At 39.1% G+C, this 15970-nt stretch overlaps 1 protein-coding gene and 1 long non-coding RNA gene across 2 annotated transcripts; both read right to left on the bottom strand.

The window, feature by feature from the left end:
• Positions 1-8324: 8324 nt before the first annotated feature.
• On the bottom strand, positions 8325-9570 carry LOC121389532. Its single transcript, XR_005960079.1, has 2 exons — positions 9229-9570; positions 8325-9002 (listed from the first exon to the last, which is right to left on the bottom strand). It is a non-coding gene; the product is annotated as an uncharacterized LOC121389532 (long non-coding RNA).
• A 615-nt stretch (positions 9571-10185) lies between these two features.
• On the bottom strand, positions 10186-14202 carry LOC121389271. Its single transcript, XM_041520869.1, has 4 exons — positions 13511-14202; positions 12611-12728; positions 10696-10850; positions 10186-10339 (listed from the first exon to the last, which is right to left on the bottom strand). The coding sequence occupies exons 1-4, from the start codon at positions 14200-14202 to the stop codon at positions 10186-10188; spliced, it is 1119 nt and encodes a 372-aa protein (XP_041376803.1).
• Between the last annotated feature and the right edge of the window lie 1768 nt (positions 14203-15970).

The following is a 15970-nucleotide window of genomic DNA, read 5'->3' as shown; positions in this document are numbered from 1 at the left end:
CATGTCCAGTTGACCTTTCATTCGACCAATCAAACAAAACCTTACTTGCAAAATCATGCCAGTGATTTGAAAAGAAATTGAATACACTCGGGATTATGCCGAGGGTATACGAAATGATTCGGATGAATTACGAAGTATGCCGGAAACTAATTGCAATATAAAATTTTATATAAAATTCGTTTCAAGACGAAAAAAAAAACGTGATGGTATAGCCATAAAATCTGTTTATACTAGCATACAATCCAGAGTTTATTACTACACTTTTCTCCCTGTTTTTTCAATGTGGAAATAAACCAACAAGTTCACCTATTGCATAAATAGTCTCGCCCGATATTTTTAGAATTTGTATGCTCCCAAGTAACGCTATAAAAGGCGAAGTGTAATTGGTCGATATTTAAATTGTTATTTATAGATGAAATGTCACCTGGCCGCACAATGCTGTTAGATCTACTGGTAGACCCAGTAGAGCTAATTTTAATCAGAATTGCAACAAACACCACTGCGAATATACATTATATAAGCATTTATTTTCACTCCAAAATTGAGAACATTTCCGTCTCAGTTTGTGTGCTATATGACCGCATCCGGCTGTAGTACCGGTTCGAACAGGTGGTTGATTAACCGATTCACTTCGGCTGTCTCTTGCGCTATACACCCATGTTCCAAAAGGTCAATGCACAATATTTAAGAATTGAACGTTATATTTTTGACGTTCATGCGATGATAAACACCAAAACCGTTTTACACACTGTATGAATGGCGTATTAATATGGCCATTATACAAAACTATATTAAAAATACCCAATCGAACTCTATTCCACAATAATTTACAACTGTATCAATACACAAATAAGGGAATTCCCTTAGAAAGTTACATTCGTTTTTCCCCGTCAAATCTCCGATTCATTATAATGATTTAGGTTTTATAAATTTTAATTAAAGTTGAATTAGTGAAAAGTGAATGTGAACACTGACTTGAAAGGGATAATGTAGTTTCAGTGTTACTGTGTGTGGATTTCAGAGGAAGTTTGTGATTGTGTGATATTATTCTCGGAAAGGACAGGTCGCGTAATTGTGCACGAAGGCGTATGGGTTTTCGCGCGTGTAAGTTGTCGATTTGGTGTTTTTATCAAATGTGACAGAGCTACGCTCATGTCTCTCTTTTGATTTGTTGAGCATTTTCTGCTATAACTTCTAATAAGAAGCTTCGTTTTTGTGGCCTGTCATATACATTACGTGTCTCAGTTCAAAACCGGAGTCGTTTAAAGCCTTAATTGTCACTATCAGTTACAGTGCAGACGATATTGGGATAAAAATAGAAATCAGCGGGGATTCCGTTGTTGACGTAATTGATAAAAAGTAGTTACGGTAATAACATTGTGTTTTTATTTGTCTACCGAAAAAGTGCAGCTTTCGCGTTCATGGAAGAATGAACGGGTTTTTTTTTTAGATCACGTGATAACGTTTTAACCAATCCAGACGCCTATTACAAAACAGTAATTATAAAATTGAATTATTACAAAATAACATTAGGCAAAATACAGCCAGAAGGCTTACCATTAAACATAGATATTGTTTTAATTCTTCACCATTTCCTAAAAGTGAATATGTGACCCATAACATGTGTCACAATTAGGAACTGAAGTGATGAATGAACTCTCACCCGGAAGTGAACTGTGTAGTGAGACCTTAACAGACAACATTTTAGGCAAACGAATATAATGATTCTGATGTCTTGCAATCGTATTATCAGTTGAGCAAATAAATGGTTATAATGGTAAAATTGTTTGGTTAAAAACATATATGCTGCATTCTGAGTTTTAATAAATATATATACAGATATCCAGAAAGATATTTATATTAAAACATACAAGTACCAGACCTTCGTCTTTGACGGGCGCGAGCACTATCACGCCCGTGAACCCCCGTCATCTTAATCTGACGGGCGCGAAATCACGCGCCCCTAAATTGAACAAATCACGCTTGTATGTTTTTTACCTCTGCCATTTTAATTGTTTATTGAATCCAATCCACAACGTCACAAACCTTTCCATTCTGTTCACAATGAACTTCATAGAATACTTTTTATAAACTGAAACATGATTGGTTGGTTATCTTTACACTGAGTCAATCAGCTAGGAGTTCACTTATTATTAAGATCTCGTCGGTTTTGTTTTGTTTAATTTCGTACAATGCAGGTAATGGTCGCGAAATTTATTTTACACTGTCGTCGTTTTGATCACGTACAGAAAAAATAATAGGTGCGTTGTCCAATAATTCTATGATGTGTATAATGTTTATACATGTTGATATCACAGTAAACGCGTACACCAACAAAAGACTAATTTAGTAAAGCAGGTTTTGTTATCGTTAATAGCATAGCAACATACTCCAGATATTTCTACTTTCTGTTTCACGATCCTGCCACGTGATTTAAAGGCAAGGATATTGACCTTGGTAGAATCAGATTTCTAGAATATGTGATCGATTGACATACACTGATTTAATTTCAACTCAGTAATTTGAATTTACCGAGTGTAAATCAAATATATTTTAAAATTAAATTTACAGTAGGGTGGGTTTTTGTGTGTTTGTTTTGAATGGGTTGCTATGATTCGAGTTAATAGTATAATACATGACGTGTTAACTACAGTACACCATATATTTATAAAGATAGTAAGATATATTTGGGTAGAAAACAATAGATGTTGACATTTTCTCTGTTATGACATTATTATTAATTTGTTTTAATAGAGAATTTGCAGATACATACTATGAATATAATGATATCATGATAAATGTGATAACCCTGTGCCATGTGGTTGTTACACTTAATTTCTTTTTAGTTTAAATGATTTAAAAATAGGCCTACTGACATTATTTTTTGTGAGAGTTTTATTAAACCTTTCACAGTTAGAATTGTTAATAACACTACCATAGTTGTTACAATGTCATTTCACATTCAGTTCACAGGTTTGTGTCCATGAAGAAAACATATTATTCTGCGATGAAGACTAAATTATTGTATTTGTTTTAAATAAAGCAGAATAAGCACAGACAAATCAGTTTCAATTCTTTATTCATAAATAGTCAACAGATTATCATGATTCAAAGTTTTAATGCAACATGATACGCATATAATACATACGAAATCGATAAATGTTGTGTTCATGGTGTTTCGTTTTCTTGTGTAAGACTGCAATAGCCCATTCCTTCATATTTGAGAACAACCATCATATTAGTTAAATTAGGATATTTATTTTGAAAGCACAAAACATTAACTCTTAAGATATTTAATTTTGAAATCATTACTCCTCAAAGTTAATCATGTTCATGGGTGCAATATCTCTCGGTCTCTTGCCTCTAATTCTGATTATTTTGAGGGTTGCGATTTTTCCCTCCTCTGCATTTTGAGAAGTGCGATTTCCACCCCCTTCGTAAGCATTTTGAGCACTCCTAGGTTTTCCAAAACGAAGATCTGTTATACCCCACTTCCGGTCTCGTTGTCATGGTTTCTTTTGTTAAAAGTGTAGGTGTATTGTAATATCCTTGAATGTATACATGTAGTTTATATTTACAGCTATGTAATACAGGTCGCCAAGTATATTGTATGCATATAGAAGAGGGCCTCGTAAGTTGTCAAACTTGTGCCCAATTCTTTTGTTCTTTGTAAAATAAAATATGTTTGCAAATAAAATAAAAAGACACATACACTTTTCATTTAACTACACCTGTATTTATAACAAAACAAAAAACAAACAATAATTATGAATAATACAATGAACTTTTATTGTCATAATTTACATTGAAATCCGGAAGATTTTTCGTTGTTTCTCTTATATTTTGATGAGCACGTTCACATTTGGAGAAGCGCACGACTGCGCGACCGTTACTAACACTTTCCATCTCGTTCACACTTGCGATGTTCGGTTGCGACGCATTGTCTTTCAAATCCTTCAAGACTTGACTAAAGTCTTTAGGTAACCATATTGGGGGGGGGGGGGGGGGGGAGGGGGGGGGGGGTAGACGAATTTTCCCCTTGTGGTACACGTCCTGCGGTCATAACCAGTATTATACAACACCAAATGTTCTTAGACGTTCCTGAGGGAATCAGCAGCGTAACTGTCTCCAAAAACATTTCTCCTCCTGCAGTTAGAATTTAAAATCTTCTTGATTGTCCAAATTAAAATACACAGAAATTGAAATCCATTTAACTAAACAAAAACATCTCCATTCTGGCCTTCTTTTTGTACTCGCTGGCTTATTTTCATATGCACGACAGCGTGTTTCACAATTCGCCGTTACAAAATAAGACAAAAATGGTTTTGCTTGGTGACACTTATCACTTGCACATAATAAAGTTCAAATTATGTTTTCGTAATATTTCAACCAATAGAAAGAGCCTTCTAATTACACATGCGGACTTATTCACAATAGTTCCCTTAAGATATTTACAGCACTATACGCCTGTTAAAATCATTAAATACTATTTCTAGTTCTTCATATCATAAAAGGGTTTTTTAGACGATCTAAATATAAAAATGTTCTCGGAAATAGCATTATAGTACTTAGTTCTGCATACTATTCCCATCTCGAGACATATAAACTACGTCCCAGAGTTTTAATATATCCCGATACCAGTGTAGCCCTACCGACACGAACAACCGAAATAGACAGTTTCACTGCTCCAGAACAAAATGTGAGGCTCACGACGTCTGGTCCACGTTATTTTTATTTCGTTATTTACTACTTTCTAGTTATTGATTTTATTTGCCATAGAACTAATATAATAATTAACTCGACCTTAAGTGGGGTATAAGTCAGTTATCCCAACAGTTTTGGTCGTGATAATATATATATATATATATACTCTTCAAAAGAAGAAACGCAAAACCACATTGTCGTAACATTTGGAGAATTGATTTAATTATTGAATGGTGAGTCCGATAATTACCAAATGTTGCAGGATTGTTCACAATTCACTCTAGTCCATTGTGGGTAAGTGATAGGACACACCACCAAGGTCAAGGTCATCTGGAGTCAATACCGGGTGTGGCCTCCGCGTGTGTTGACAACTGCCTGGCACCGCCTGCCCATTGAAGCAACCAGAGTACGGATGACGTCCCGGGGGATGGTGGCCCACTCGGCCTGCAAGGCTGCTGCCAGCTCGGGCAGGGTCTGGGGCTGTGGTTGTCGCTGTCGGAGGCGTCGGTCCAACTCGTCCCATAGATGCTCAATTGGGTTCAAATCCGGTGATATCGATGGCCAAGGAAGGACATTAATGTTGTTGTTCTGTAGGAAAGCCGTTGTGAGACGTGCTGTGTGAGGCCTGGCGTTGTCATGTTGGAACACTGCGTTGGCGTTGGCCATAACTGGAACGATGTGTGGCCGGAGGATCTGGTCAATGTAGCCCTGTGCATTCAGGTTGCCCTGCACGTGGACCAGGTCAGTTCTGCCAGTGTGTGAGATGGCTGCCCACACCATGACACTACCCCCCGCCGAATCTGTCCACTTCCTGCACGCAGTTTGCCGCATAACGTTCACCACGACGCCTATACACGCGACATCTTCCATCATGACGTCGGAGCAGAAATCGGGACTCGTCACTGAACCACACCTGTCTCCATCGCAGTTGAGGCCATTGTCGATGAATCTGGCACCACTGCAGTCGGAGTCGACGGTGTTGTGGTGTTAAGATGACACCTCTAACTGGACGTCTGGCACGAATTCCTACCTCACGTAGGCGGTTCCGTACGGTCTGGTCGGATATCCTGCGCAAACTTGGTATTGCTGCGGCTGTGGAGGTGGCAGTAGTCAATCGTTCCCGAAGGTGGCGTACCCGGATGTAGCGGTCCTGCCCGGGGGTAGTGACCCGTGGTCGACCGGATCTAGGGAGGTCACGTGTTGATCCATGTTGCTGGTAACGGTCCCACAGTCTGGAGATGGTGCTTGGGGACACATGGAATGCCCTGGCAACGGCCGTTCTGGATTCGCCTGCGTCTAGTCGGCCGATGGCATTGTTTCTCTGCGGTTCACTGAGACGTGGCATGTCCTGGATTGTCAACTGTCGGCCAGATACAGAGGCCAGGCAAGCGAACACCCTGCACTTTTATACTGTCGGTGTTCATGTTGCACGTGCAGACAACGCACGTGCAGTGTTGACATGGTTTGCACGTGGCTGCGTTTTTGCGAATATTCACATTTTGGAACTTTATTGTACAGTAGCTGCGTTTTATCGAATGTAACCGTGGGAATGTGTTTGGGACATGCAATGACCTTATATTCACAAAGCATGAACCGGTAGGAAACATAAAATCGGAGTTATAACCCATTTGTACCCTTTTGCGTTTCTTTTTTTGAAGAGTATATATATATATATATATATATATATATATATATATATATATATATATATATATATATACTCTGTGAAAAAAGAAACGCATAGGTAATAGGGAAAGAAGAAAAGTGTTTGATTTTACAAAATATCGCGGTTTTTTTTTTACAATGTTGCAGAATGACCATGTTTGTTAATGTTCTTGGAATGGGGCAGCATGTCCAAATGCAACCTAAAACAAATTTAACGCACGTAGTGGCACGTTATGCAACAATTGCAGGAAATCGGCGTGAAATGGTCAGATTTTGGCGAATGCACGTGAAACTCGAGGAAAAGATTGGGGTAGTGATGGGTATTTAAAGCTACAATGCTCGCAATAATGCCTCATTTCCATTTCAACGTTGATGAGTTATAAGATGCCAAGACTAAGCCTACCAAATCGAAACATTGCAATAATCCGTCTCCAGTTAGGTGAATCGCAGTCAGAAGTCGCACGCCACATGAACGTCCATCAGAGCACCATTTCACGTCTCTGGGACAGATACCAGCAGTTTCAATCAGCTGAAGACCGGCCCAGAAATGGAAGACCTCGCATAGCAACTGCAGCATAAGATCGCTACATCCGGGTTCTGCACTTGAGTCACCGAACTGCCACAGCAACCAATACTGCTGGACGCATACCTCGTTTGAGAAGTGTGTCTGCACAAACCATTCGGAACCGACTTCGAGAAGCTGGTTTACGGGCTAGGAGCCGTATGTTGGCCCCGTCCTGCGACGTCAACATCGATATTTACGTGTTCGCTGGTGCACGAATGTACATGGGTGGAACTTGGGGAAACTGGCGTCGAGTATGGTTCAGCGACGAGTCACGTTTCCTTCTACAACGACGTGATGGACGACAACGTGTTTACAGACGCCGCAATGAACGTTTTGCCAACAACTGCGTCGCCCAAGTTGACAGATTCGGTGGAGGGAGTGTCATGATGTGGGGATCCATCTCATGCACCGGCAGAAGTGAGCTTGTGTTCGTACAAGGCAACCTGGCAGTTGTACACTACCGTGATGAAATTCTTCGCGGTCACATGCTTCCCATTTTGGATCGACAGAGGGAACTCTTTTAGCAGGACAATGACGTGTAACAATGGATTTCCTACATAATGAGAACATTAATGTGCTGCCATGGCCATCAAGCTCGCCAGATCTCAACCCCATTGAACATCTATGGGACGAACTGGACAGACATGTACGCCAGTGTGATCCGGAGCCTCAGACGCTCACGCAACTGTCACATGCACTGCAGAAAGAATGGGCTAGGATTCCACGTGCCCTGATTCAGAGACTCATTCAGTCTATGCCAAGGAGATGTCGCGCAGCGATTGCTGCTGCTGGTGGTCACAAGGTACTGATTTCAGCGCCTCGTGCGACGCTGTTTGGTGACGAAAACGCTTCCACTGCCGTCAGTCCATAGGAAGAACATTATCACATATCCATGTCAAATTTGACTTTGATACGATCATAAATAACGAAATTATGCCACTTTGTATTAAAGAGATAATTCCATGACTATTTCGCCTATGCGTTTCTTTTTTGACAGAGTATATATATATACACGCACGCACACATACACTCACACACACACAGATATATACACATATATGTGTGTGTGTGTGTGTGTGTGTGTGTGTGTGTGTGTGTGTGTAACATAGCATTCAGATGAAGAGCAACAGTTTCTGGGATCGAACCCATCATTATACCCAACAGGCCATTTTCCCTCTCGCCGGTGGTATGTGAAGCTCTGTTTGGAAGTGCATATAAACACTGCTAGCAATCGAAAAGTGTAACATGTGTGGTGATATCGTGTTTCCTTTGTAAACGACTCTCGAATTCCATAGGACCGGCCTCAGTGGCGTCGTGGTTAGGCCATCGGTCAACAGGCTGGTAGGTACTGGGTTCGGATCCCAAAAGAAACAAGACGACAACTCAGGAATCATTCATACACATTTATTTACATAACACTTCCCTCCCAACCAATACATATTGCACTATCACGCATGTAACATATATCACATGTAAATTAAACTATGAATCAATATTAAATAGAGTAAAAATCTTTTAACCACAAAATAATACTAAAATGTCTGTCTTCCACTATTCATCACATTTCACAATTCATCATCATAAGTCACCCTCATCGTCATCCTTGTCATGATCATTCACTGATCATCTTCACCATTCCCCATTATCATTATTATCATTCACTAGAATCATCACACCTCATAATGATCATTCACTGATCACCGTTGTCGTTTACTATTAATACCCCTGTCGTTCACCAGAATCACTAACCCCCTCGTCACGGTCATTCACTGATCATCTCAGTTCACCATAATCATTGGTACCCTCATCACGATCCTTCACTGATCATCTCCTCCATTCACCAGTATTACCACCATCATTCACCCGAATCATCAACACTCTTTGTCAGGATCATTCACAGATCACCTTCGTCGTTCGCCAAAATCATTGACACCGTCGTCACGATCATTCACTGATCATCTTCTCTGTTCACCATTATCACCACCGCCATTCACCAGACTCACTCTTCGCCAACTCCCAGAATACATCATCTACGTTCGTCATCACCAGGACCCAATACACAAATACACTGAAATACAATATACCCTAATCAAAACCATGTAATATTTATATTACCATATCAGATGTTAGACAAGTTTCTCTTAATATAATGTCCGCACTTCACAAGTGTCTTAAATATTACATAAATCAGATTTACTTAAGACTTTTGTTTTGCAATGACGTTACATACAACTACTAACACATATACACAATAGTATACCACAGTTATACAACAAACAAACAAATCTACTTACGGTTGTCATCAACCCAGAGTTATACAGAATAAAATATTTCACAATATCTTAACACACAGTTTCTCTCTCAAGAACGTTATGTGACTGCCCACAACTCATTACATCTCCCAACTATATCCCCACTATGCATTCTTCACTCACAACCAAAAGTGTTCACCAATGTAAGCCCAAGCCCAAGTTCTTTACAAACACCTCTGCTAGTGATTACAGTATAAAAATATAGTTTGCCTTAGCAAGCTATGACACACAGTTCAACAATATATTCTCAATTACCCAAGTATTTACAATAAATGTTCTAAAATATAATATGGTTCTTATTTTAGTACCCTTGACTTGTGACACACCCCCGTACTTAAAATTTTACTTCACCGAATCCAGATACCGACACCAAACCCTGAGTGAGTGCTCCGCAAGGCTCAATGGGTAGGTGTAAACCACTTGCACCGACCAGTCATCCATAACTGGTTCAACAAAGGTCATGGTTTGTGCTATCCTGGCTGTGGGAAGCGCAAATAAAAGATCCCTTGCTGCTAATCGGAAATAGTAGCCCATGTGGCGACAGCGGGTTTCCTCTCAAAATCTGTGTGGTCCTTAACCATATGTCTGACGCCATATAACAATAAATAAAATGTGTTGAGTGCGTCGTTAAATAAAACATTTCTTTCTTTCTTTCTCAAATTCCACAGAGAAATACCATATGCCCGTTTGGGAATTGACTATCTGTTACCTATGTTTGAAACCCAGTAGCCGAATCGAGAGAAATACAACGCTACTCACTGCGGTGAGTTCAAATCCCATCAGTTGACACATTGAGTTTTTATTGCACCTAATGGATGCTGATGTGGTGAAATGGTGTAAAACTGACATCCCTTTGTTTTATTCAGGATAGACTTTATTAAACGTAAAATCAAAGATTACAATTCAGGACACTACATATCGACATGCATTATGAGATCTTCAAAACGTCCACGTTTGCCAGGTGATATAAAGTAACACTGGTGACGTCATAACGTAGGGCAACGTTAACGAAATCCACGTGCTTAATAACATGATAATCAGATGTACGGAAGGACTTCCAGCACCAGATATCCGACATTTTAATAAGTCAAATCTGCAAATATAAAGCAAAGCATAATAATTATTATATTATTATTATTATTAATAGAGACCGCACAGGAAGACATATAAACAAAATAAAAAACAAACAACCCCAACCTACCCTACCTAGTTTTTTCAGCACGTTGCCGGAAACAGACAGGATTAATGATAATAGCAAACGGTTGTTTCCTAGATATTAATGTGCTTATGTCTCAATGATTCAAAGCACTGCCTACGACTCTACGCCAATAATTGTTTCCATAATAATTAGAAATAACTTTTATACTAGTTTGAACTCACTTTGTGAGGTCAGGTTTGCAGTTTATTACTGAAGGATCTAGGTGCGTAATATCAACGAAATGTACTGACCTGCTGTATAAACCTCTTTGCTGTTTTTCCCATTCCAACTCTAACAGAGATCCCTCGATCCAGAACTTGCCGTCTGCGTGTGGATACTCAAACCCCTGACGACAGTCGCAGCGATACGCACCGCGCATGAACAGGAAACCGTTCTGCTTCCGGCACTGAAAATCAATTCAGAACTGTATTTATATTTTGATGTGGAATACTCTATAATCATTCGTGGGGCGGGACGTAGCCCAGTGGCAAAGCGCTCGCCCGATGCGCGGTCGGTCTGGGATCGATCCCCGTCGGTGGGTCCATTGGGCTATTTCTCGTTCCAGCCACTGCACCACGACTGGTATATAAAAGGCCGTGGTATGTACTACCCTGTCTGTGGGATGGTGCATATAAAAGAGCCCTTGCTGCTAATCGAAAAGAGTAGCCCATGAAGTGGCGACAGCGGGTTTCCTCTCTTAATATTTATGTGATCCATAACCATATGTCTGACGCCATATAACCAGTAAATAAAATGTGTTGAGTGCGTTGTTAAATAAAACATTTCTTTCTTTCTTTCCATATAACCGTAAATAAAAAAAATTGAGTTTGTCGTTAAATAAAACACTTCTTTCTTTCTATAATCATTCACCCAGGGAGCGCTCGCTCGATGCTCGGTCGGTGTGGGATCGATCCCCGTCGGTGGGCCCATTGGGCTATTTCTCGTTCCAGCCAGTGCACCACGACTTGTGTAACAAAGGCCGTGGTATGTACGAACCTGTCTGCGGGATGATGCATATAAAAGATCCCATGCTGCTAATCGAAACAGAGTAACCCATGAAGTGACGACAGCGGGTTTCCTCTCTCAATATCTGTGTGGTTCTTAACCATATGTCCGACGCCATATAACCGTAAATGAAACGTGTTGAGTGCGTCGTTAAATTAAACCTTTCTTTCTGTAAAGTTTGCTGCATTGTAAGATATTTCCGACTAATAAAATAGTTCTACGATTAAACTTACATATTAAATATATTTTCTTGTTTAGAATATCAGTGTCTGTATATTCAATGTGTTTCTGGTCGTCTTAATATTTCTCAGAAGCCCAAACTAGATTTTGTCATCAAATAATTTCGTACGTACGAAAAAACAATATTTTAGGAAATAAAATAAAATTTAACCTAGCAGAAATATTATTACGATCAGAAACACATTTTATATACAGCGACTAATATTTTACGCAGAAAAATATATTTGATATGTAATTACAAGCGTTAAAAAGTCTGTTAGTCGATACTATCTTAAAAATTGCAGCAAACTCAGGAATGTCCCTTTAAGAAGACTGCGGATTAATAAATCAATGTTACATTGTAAATACAGCCCGTAATTAACGGGTATATCTGGAGAAACACTCTGTTTTACTGCCTACCAATTGTCTAATCATTTCCGACTAGATACGGTCTTGGAATTCAACAATTATTTGCTGACAACGAAAATGTGACACACGTTTTAGCGCACATTTCAATGTTACATTTTAAACATACGTTTATAAGTATATCTTTTTGATGTGTGTGGAATTTAATGTTAAACTGAAACGTTTTATATATTCTGATATACATCTGTATTTGATCTGAAAGCCGTGGTGTAAAGACTTTATTTATGGAGGGCGGGGTTTAGTGCAAAGGACATAGCGCATGCGTGAGGTGTGTGGGCCCCGTTATCACCTATGTCCCACGACTGGTATATCAAATGTCTAGGTATATGTTGTCCTACCTGTGGGAGTGTGGATATAATTAAGCACCTTGGTGCTAATGAAACAAAATTGACCGGGTTTTAATCAAGGACTAGATCAATGTGTTCTAGTTGAGTCATTAAACAAAACAAAACAAAACGAACTTTCCACGTATATGTAAAGGGATAATCTAAATCTCAAAGTTATTCATTGTTTCACCTTTGTGGAGAGCTGGTCGCACCTCGCGGTGTTCTTGAAGGCGTTTGCCATGTAGAAGGGACTCGGACACTGGTCAATCTCCAACAAGTTCAGAGGAACATCCACCGTTACCACACCCCTAGAAATAAGATGAATGCATGAATGGATGAATGTTTAACGACACCCCAGCACAAACTTACACATCGGCTACTGGGTGTCAAAAAAGGTAAGTACATGAATATGATTATTTATAATAAAAAGTATATAATTATGTGAAACCACAGTGTAAGGAGATGTGGAAAAAAGTACAATACAACATAAAAATCAAGGTAAATATATTTTAAAACTGTATAGAAATCAATTTTTTTTTTTTAAATTTTTAATTAATTCTGGGTGGAATATAAAAGACTCCACCACACTTTTGTCACCAAAATATATATTTTGTCGTCGACTCCAGATGATTACATAGAAATATGACGAAGACTAAGAATAAGTATCTGTGTTATTTATGTTTATTGTATTAGTGTTTATACCGATGTAATCCCCAAAATTCACAAGTATTTCACTAGTCCCTCTCTGGTAAGAAATAGAATAACAAACGTATGTTCATTCTGATGGTAAGCACGCGTGACTGAAAAACAGAATGACAGGGTTTACAAACATACGGAGTCATCCATGTACATATTGCTAAGCATGCTTCTTGAAAACATCAGTGTCTTTTTACATTTATATCGTCTTGTTATTTGTTATACATTTATTTTTGTGCGTTTGTTTTTTCGGGGTTTTTGGGGGGATTTTGCTGTTGTTTTTTAATTTCTAATTATTATTTTTCAGTTTATCGGTTACTTATTGTCGAATAATATAGTAAAGCTACTTAACACAAAAAGGTAATAACGTGCAACAAAAAATGTGTAGCCATACTTAAACTGGATCTTCTTTTTGAGCCCATCCAGACCAAAGAAGGGAACGACGTAGGTGAGAACCCACTCGTCCACGCGACCATCACATTTAAATGTCGGTCGAGTCCAGAAGCCATCTTTGTATGCTGGTGCCTTGTAGCTCATTGGGAAATACTCAAACTGGACGGAACTGGTTCCTTCTGGATTAGACCTAACTAGAGGTCTCAGCTTGTAAGTATCCAGCTTTTCAATGTTTGTGGACCATCTGGATTTAGACCTTGTATACCAATCTTCATCTATATAACGAGAGGATAGTCCAGCAGAATCTATGGTGTAGAAACTGCCTTTTTGTTTATAAGCCAAAGGACCAAAGAATTCCCTGGTAGAATCATCTTGGTTTACAAACTGATGAGTGTCCCAGAATATGCCGCTAGATACAATCTTGTGGTTGGCCATGACATTAGCGAGCACTTCTCCAAACAGATGTTCCATATGCAGACGCCCACCTCCCCGCAGAGTCCCAAAGTTGTCATTTGGCGACGTATTCTGAAGAAAGTTACTCACAAAGTGAGCCAGTCGTAAAGCTGTTCTTCCTTCTGCCTCAAACTGGCTGTCGAACCCGTAACCCACATCTCCCGCCAGGTACAACAAGTTCTTTGGTTTGGTGAGGCAGTTCTGCGCCGTAACGCTTGCCTTGTGCCGGAATATCCGCATTATGGAATCAAAGGAAACCTGATCATATGGACCCTTAATCGGAGATCTCTTTAGTCGTTTCTGTTTGGATATATTCTTTATTCTAAGCCAGTTTTTCTTTAACCTCTTAATTGTTTTTCTGTTAATATATTTTACTTGACCATGAGCATATTTAGCCCACGTGAGTGTATTTGCACGTTCATAGTTTTTTGGTTTAGGCGAGGCAAGCATAGGCTGAAGTTTTGGTTTTTGCTGATCCTTCGGCATTCGAGAAATCAACTTTCTCCCACTTCGATTGGTTGGATACGTAATTCCCTGTGTCGCGTTAGCAGAACGTTTTTTCCTGGAACTGAAATGTCTTGCTAATAATCCACTGTCTGCACCTCCACTTGTTCGAGTTGTGGACCCTCCTTCAATAGTCACCCCTTCCAGTTGATCCACCTGTGGCAGCACTTGGCGGTCTAATAAAAAAACAAGATTTAAGAATTTGGAATTATCCGAAGTCGAAACAAGACTTAAGAATCAATTCGTTTAAGTATGTAATAAAACATAAGTCGAATACTTTAAACAAGCCTGCCCTTTTATTTCCTTCCCAACCAATTCCTATGTCCCACGACTTGTTCATCAAAGACCGTGGTATGTGCTGCTCTATTTTTAGGAAAATACATATAAAATATCCCATGCTACTATTTGATAAGAGTAGCCTGTGAGGTGACAGGGAGGTTTCTCTCAATCTCTCTACGAAGTGTCAAAATAACTATATGTTTGTCGGAAAACAGCAAAAGTTTAATCTATGATGAGATATCGTTAAACACAGATTCCTGTTTCATGTTAAAAAGCTTAACACTGCAATTAGTGGAATGTTTTACTGAAAATGTTTTCTCTGTTTAATTAGAAAACACTGATATATCAGTCATCTGTTTGGATGTTAAACATAAATGTGACAGATAATCGTGAAAGAAGGTTGCTAGAGTAACGTCCCTTACTATGCAATATACTGCACATTATGTCGGAATGTTTTGATTTCAGATATTAGATAAAGCATATCCTACCTTGTAATTAACACAATACTTTCTTATGCAAACAAAACAAACAACTATAAAAACATCAATAACAACTATAAAGGAGAACAAAAAAACCCACACACCTCCCTTCACAAAACACACACACACCAAAACTACAAAACAACTACAAAACAAAAACAACAACAAACAAAAGCAAATAAAATCCCCAACAAACAATGCATTTAAGATAGTAGTTGTCTTTAAAGAAAACATGTTATCTTGTATAACCCAAGACACTACAACTTTTCTACTTCATCGTTACGTGGACTGCCACTGTACAACATTATCCACCTTAGTTCATCTTTAGAAAGAATGTGAAACCCCAGGACGATACATCGTAATTCAGCAATAGAAAGACTGTCATTGCACAAGACAGAGCACTCTACCTCGTCTACAACTCTCCAGGACAATATAATTATTTCCCCCACTGCCGTAGAGGCATAATGATTTTGCCAAAACGTGAACAATGATGTAAAATTCGTAGTCAAACAGTGAGAATATATTTATAATGTGGAACTCACGATCAGTGCGCGTGCACTCGAATCCATTCTTGTATTCGTCGACTGTCGCCCTCTCAATGTCGTCTCCTTGGTAGGGCGGGTCGATCCACTTCGGGTAGTGGTAGCCACTCTTACACACACACACGTACCCTCCTCTTCTGAACCCATAGCCCATTTTGTGTTTGCACTGAAACGAAATATCATGTTCAGACAGTCAAAGCAGTA

The sequence above is a fragment of the Gigantopelta aegis genome, chromosome 14, assembly GCF_016097555.1.
Source record: "Gigantopelta aegis isolate Gae_Host chromosome 14, Gae_host_genome, whole genome shotgun sequence".
NCBI classification, from domain to species: domain Eukaryota; kingdom Metazoa; phylum Mollusca; class Gastropoda; order Neomphalida; family Peltospiridae; genus Gigantopelta; species Gigantopelta aegis.
This window is presented reverse-complemented; position numbering and strand designations above follow the sequence as displayed.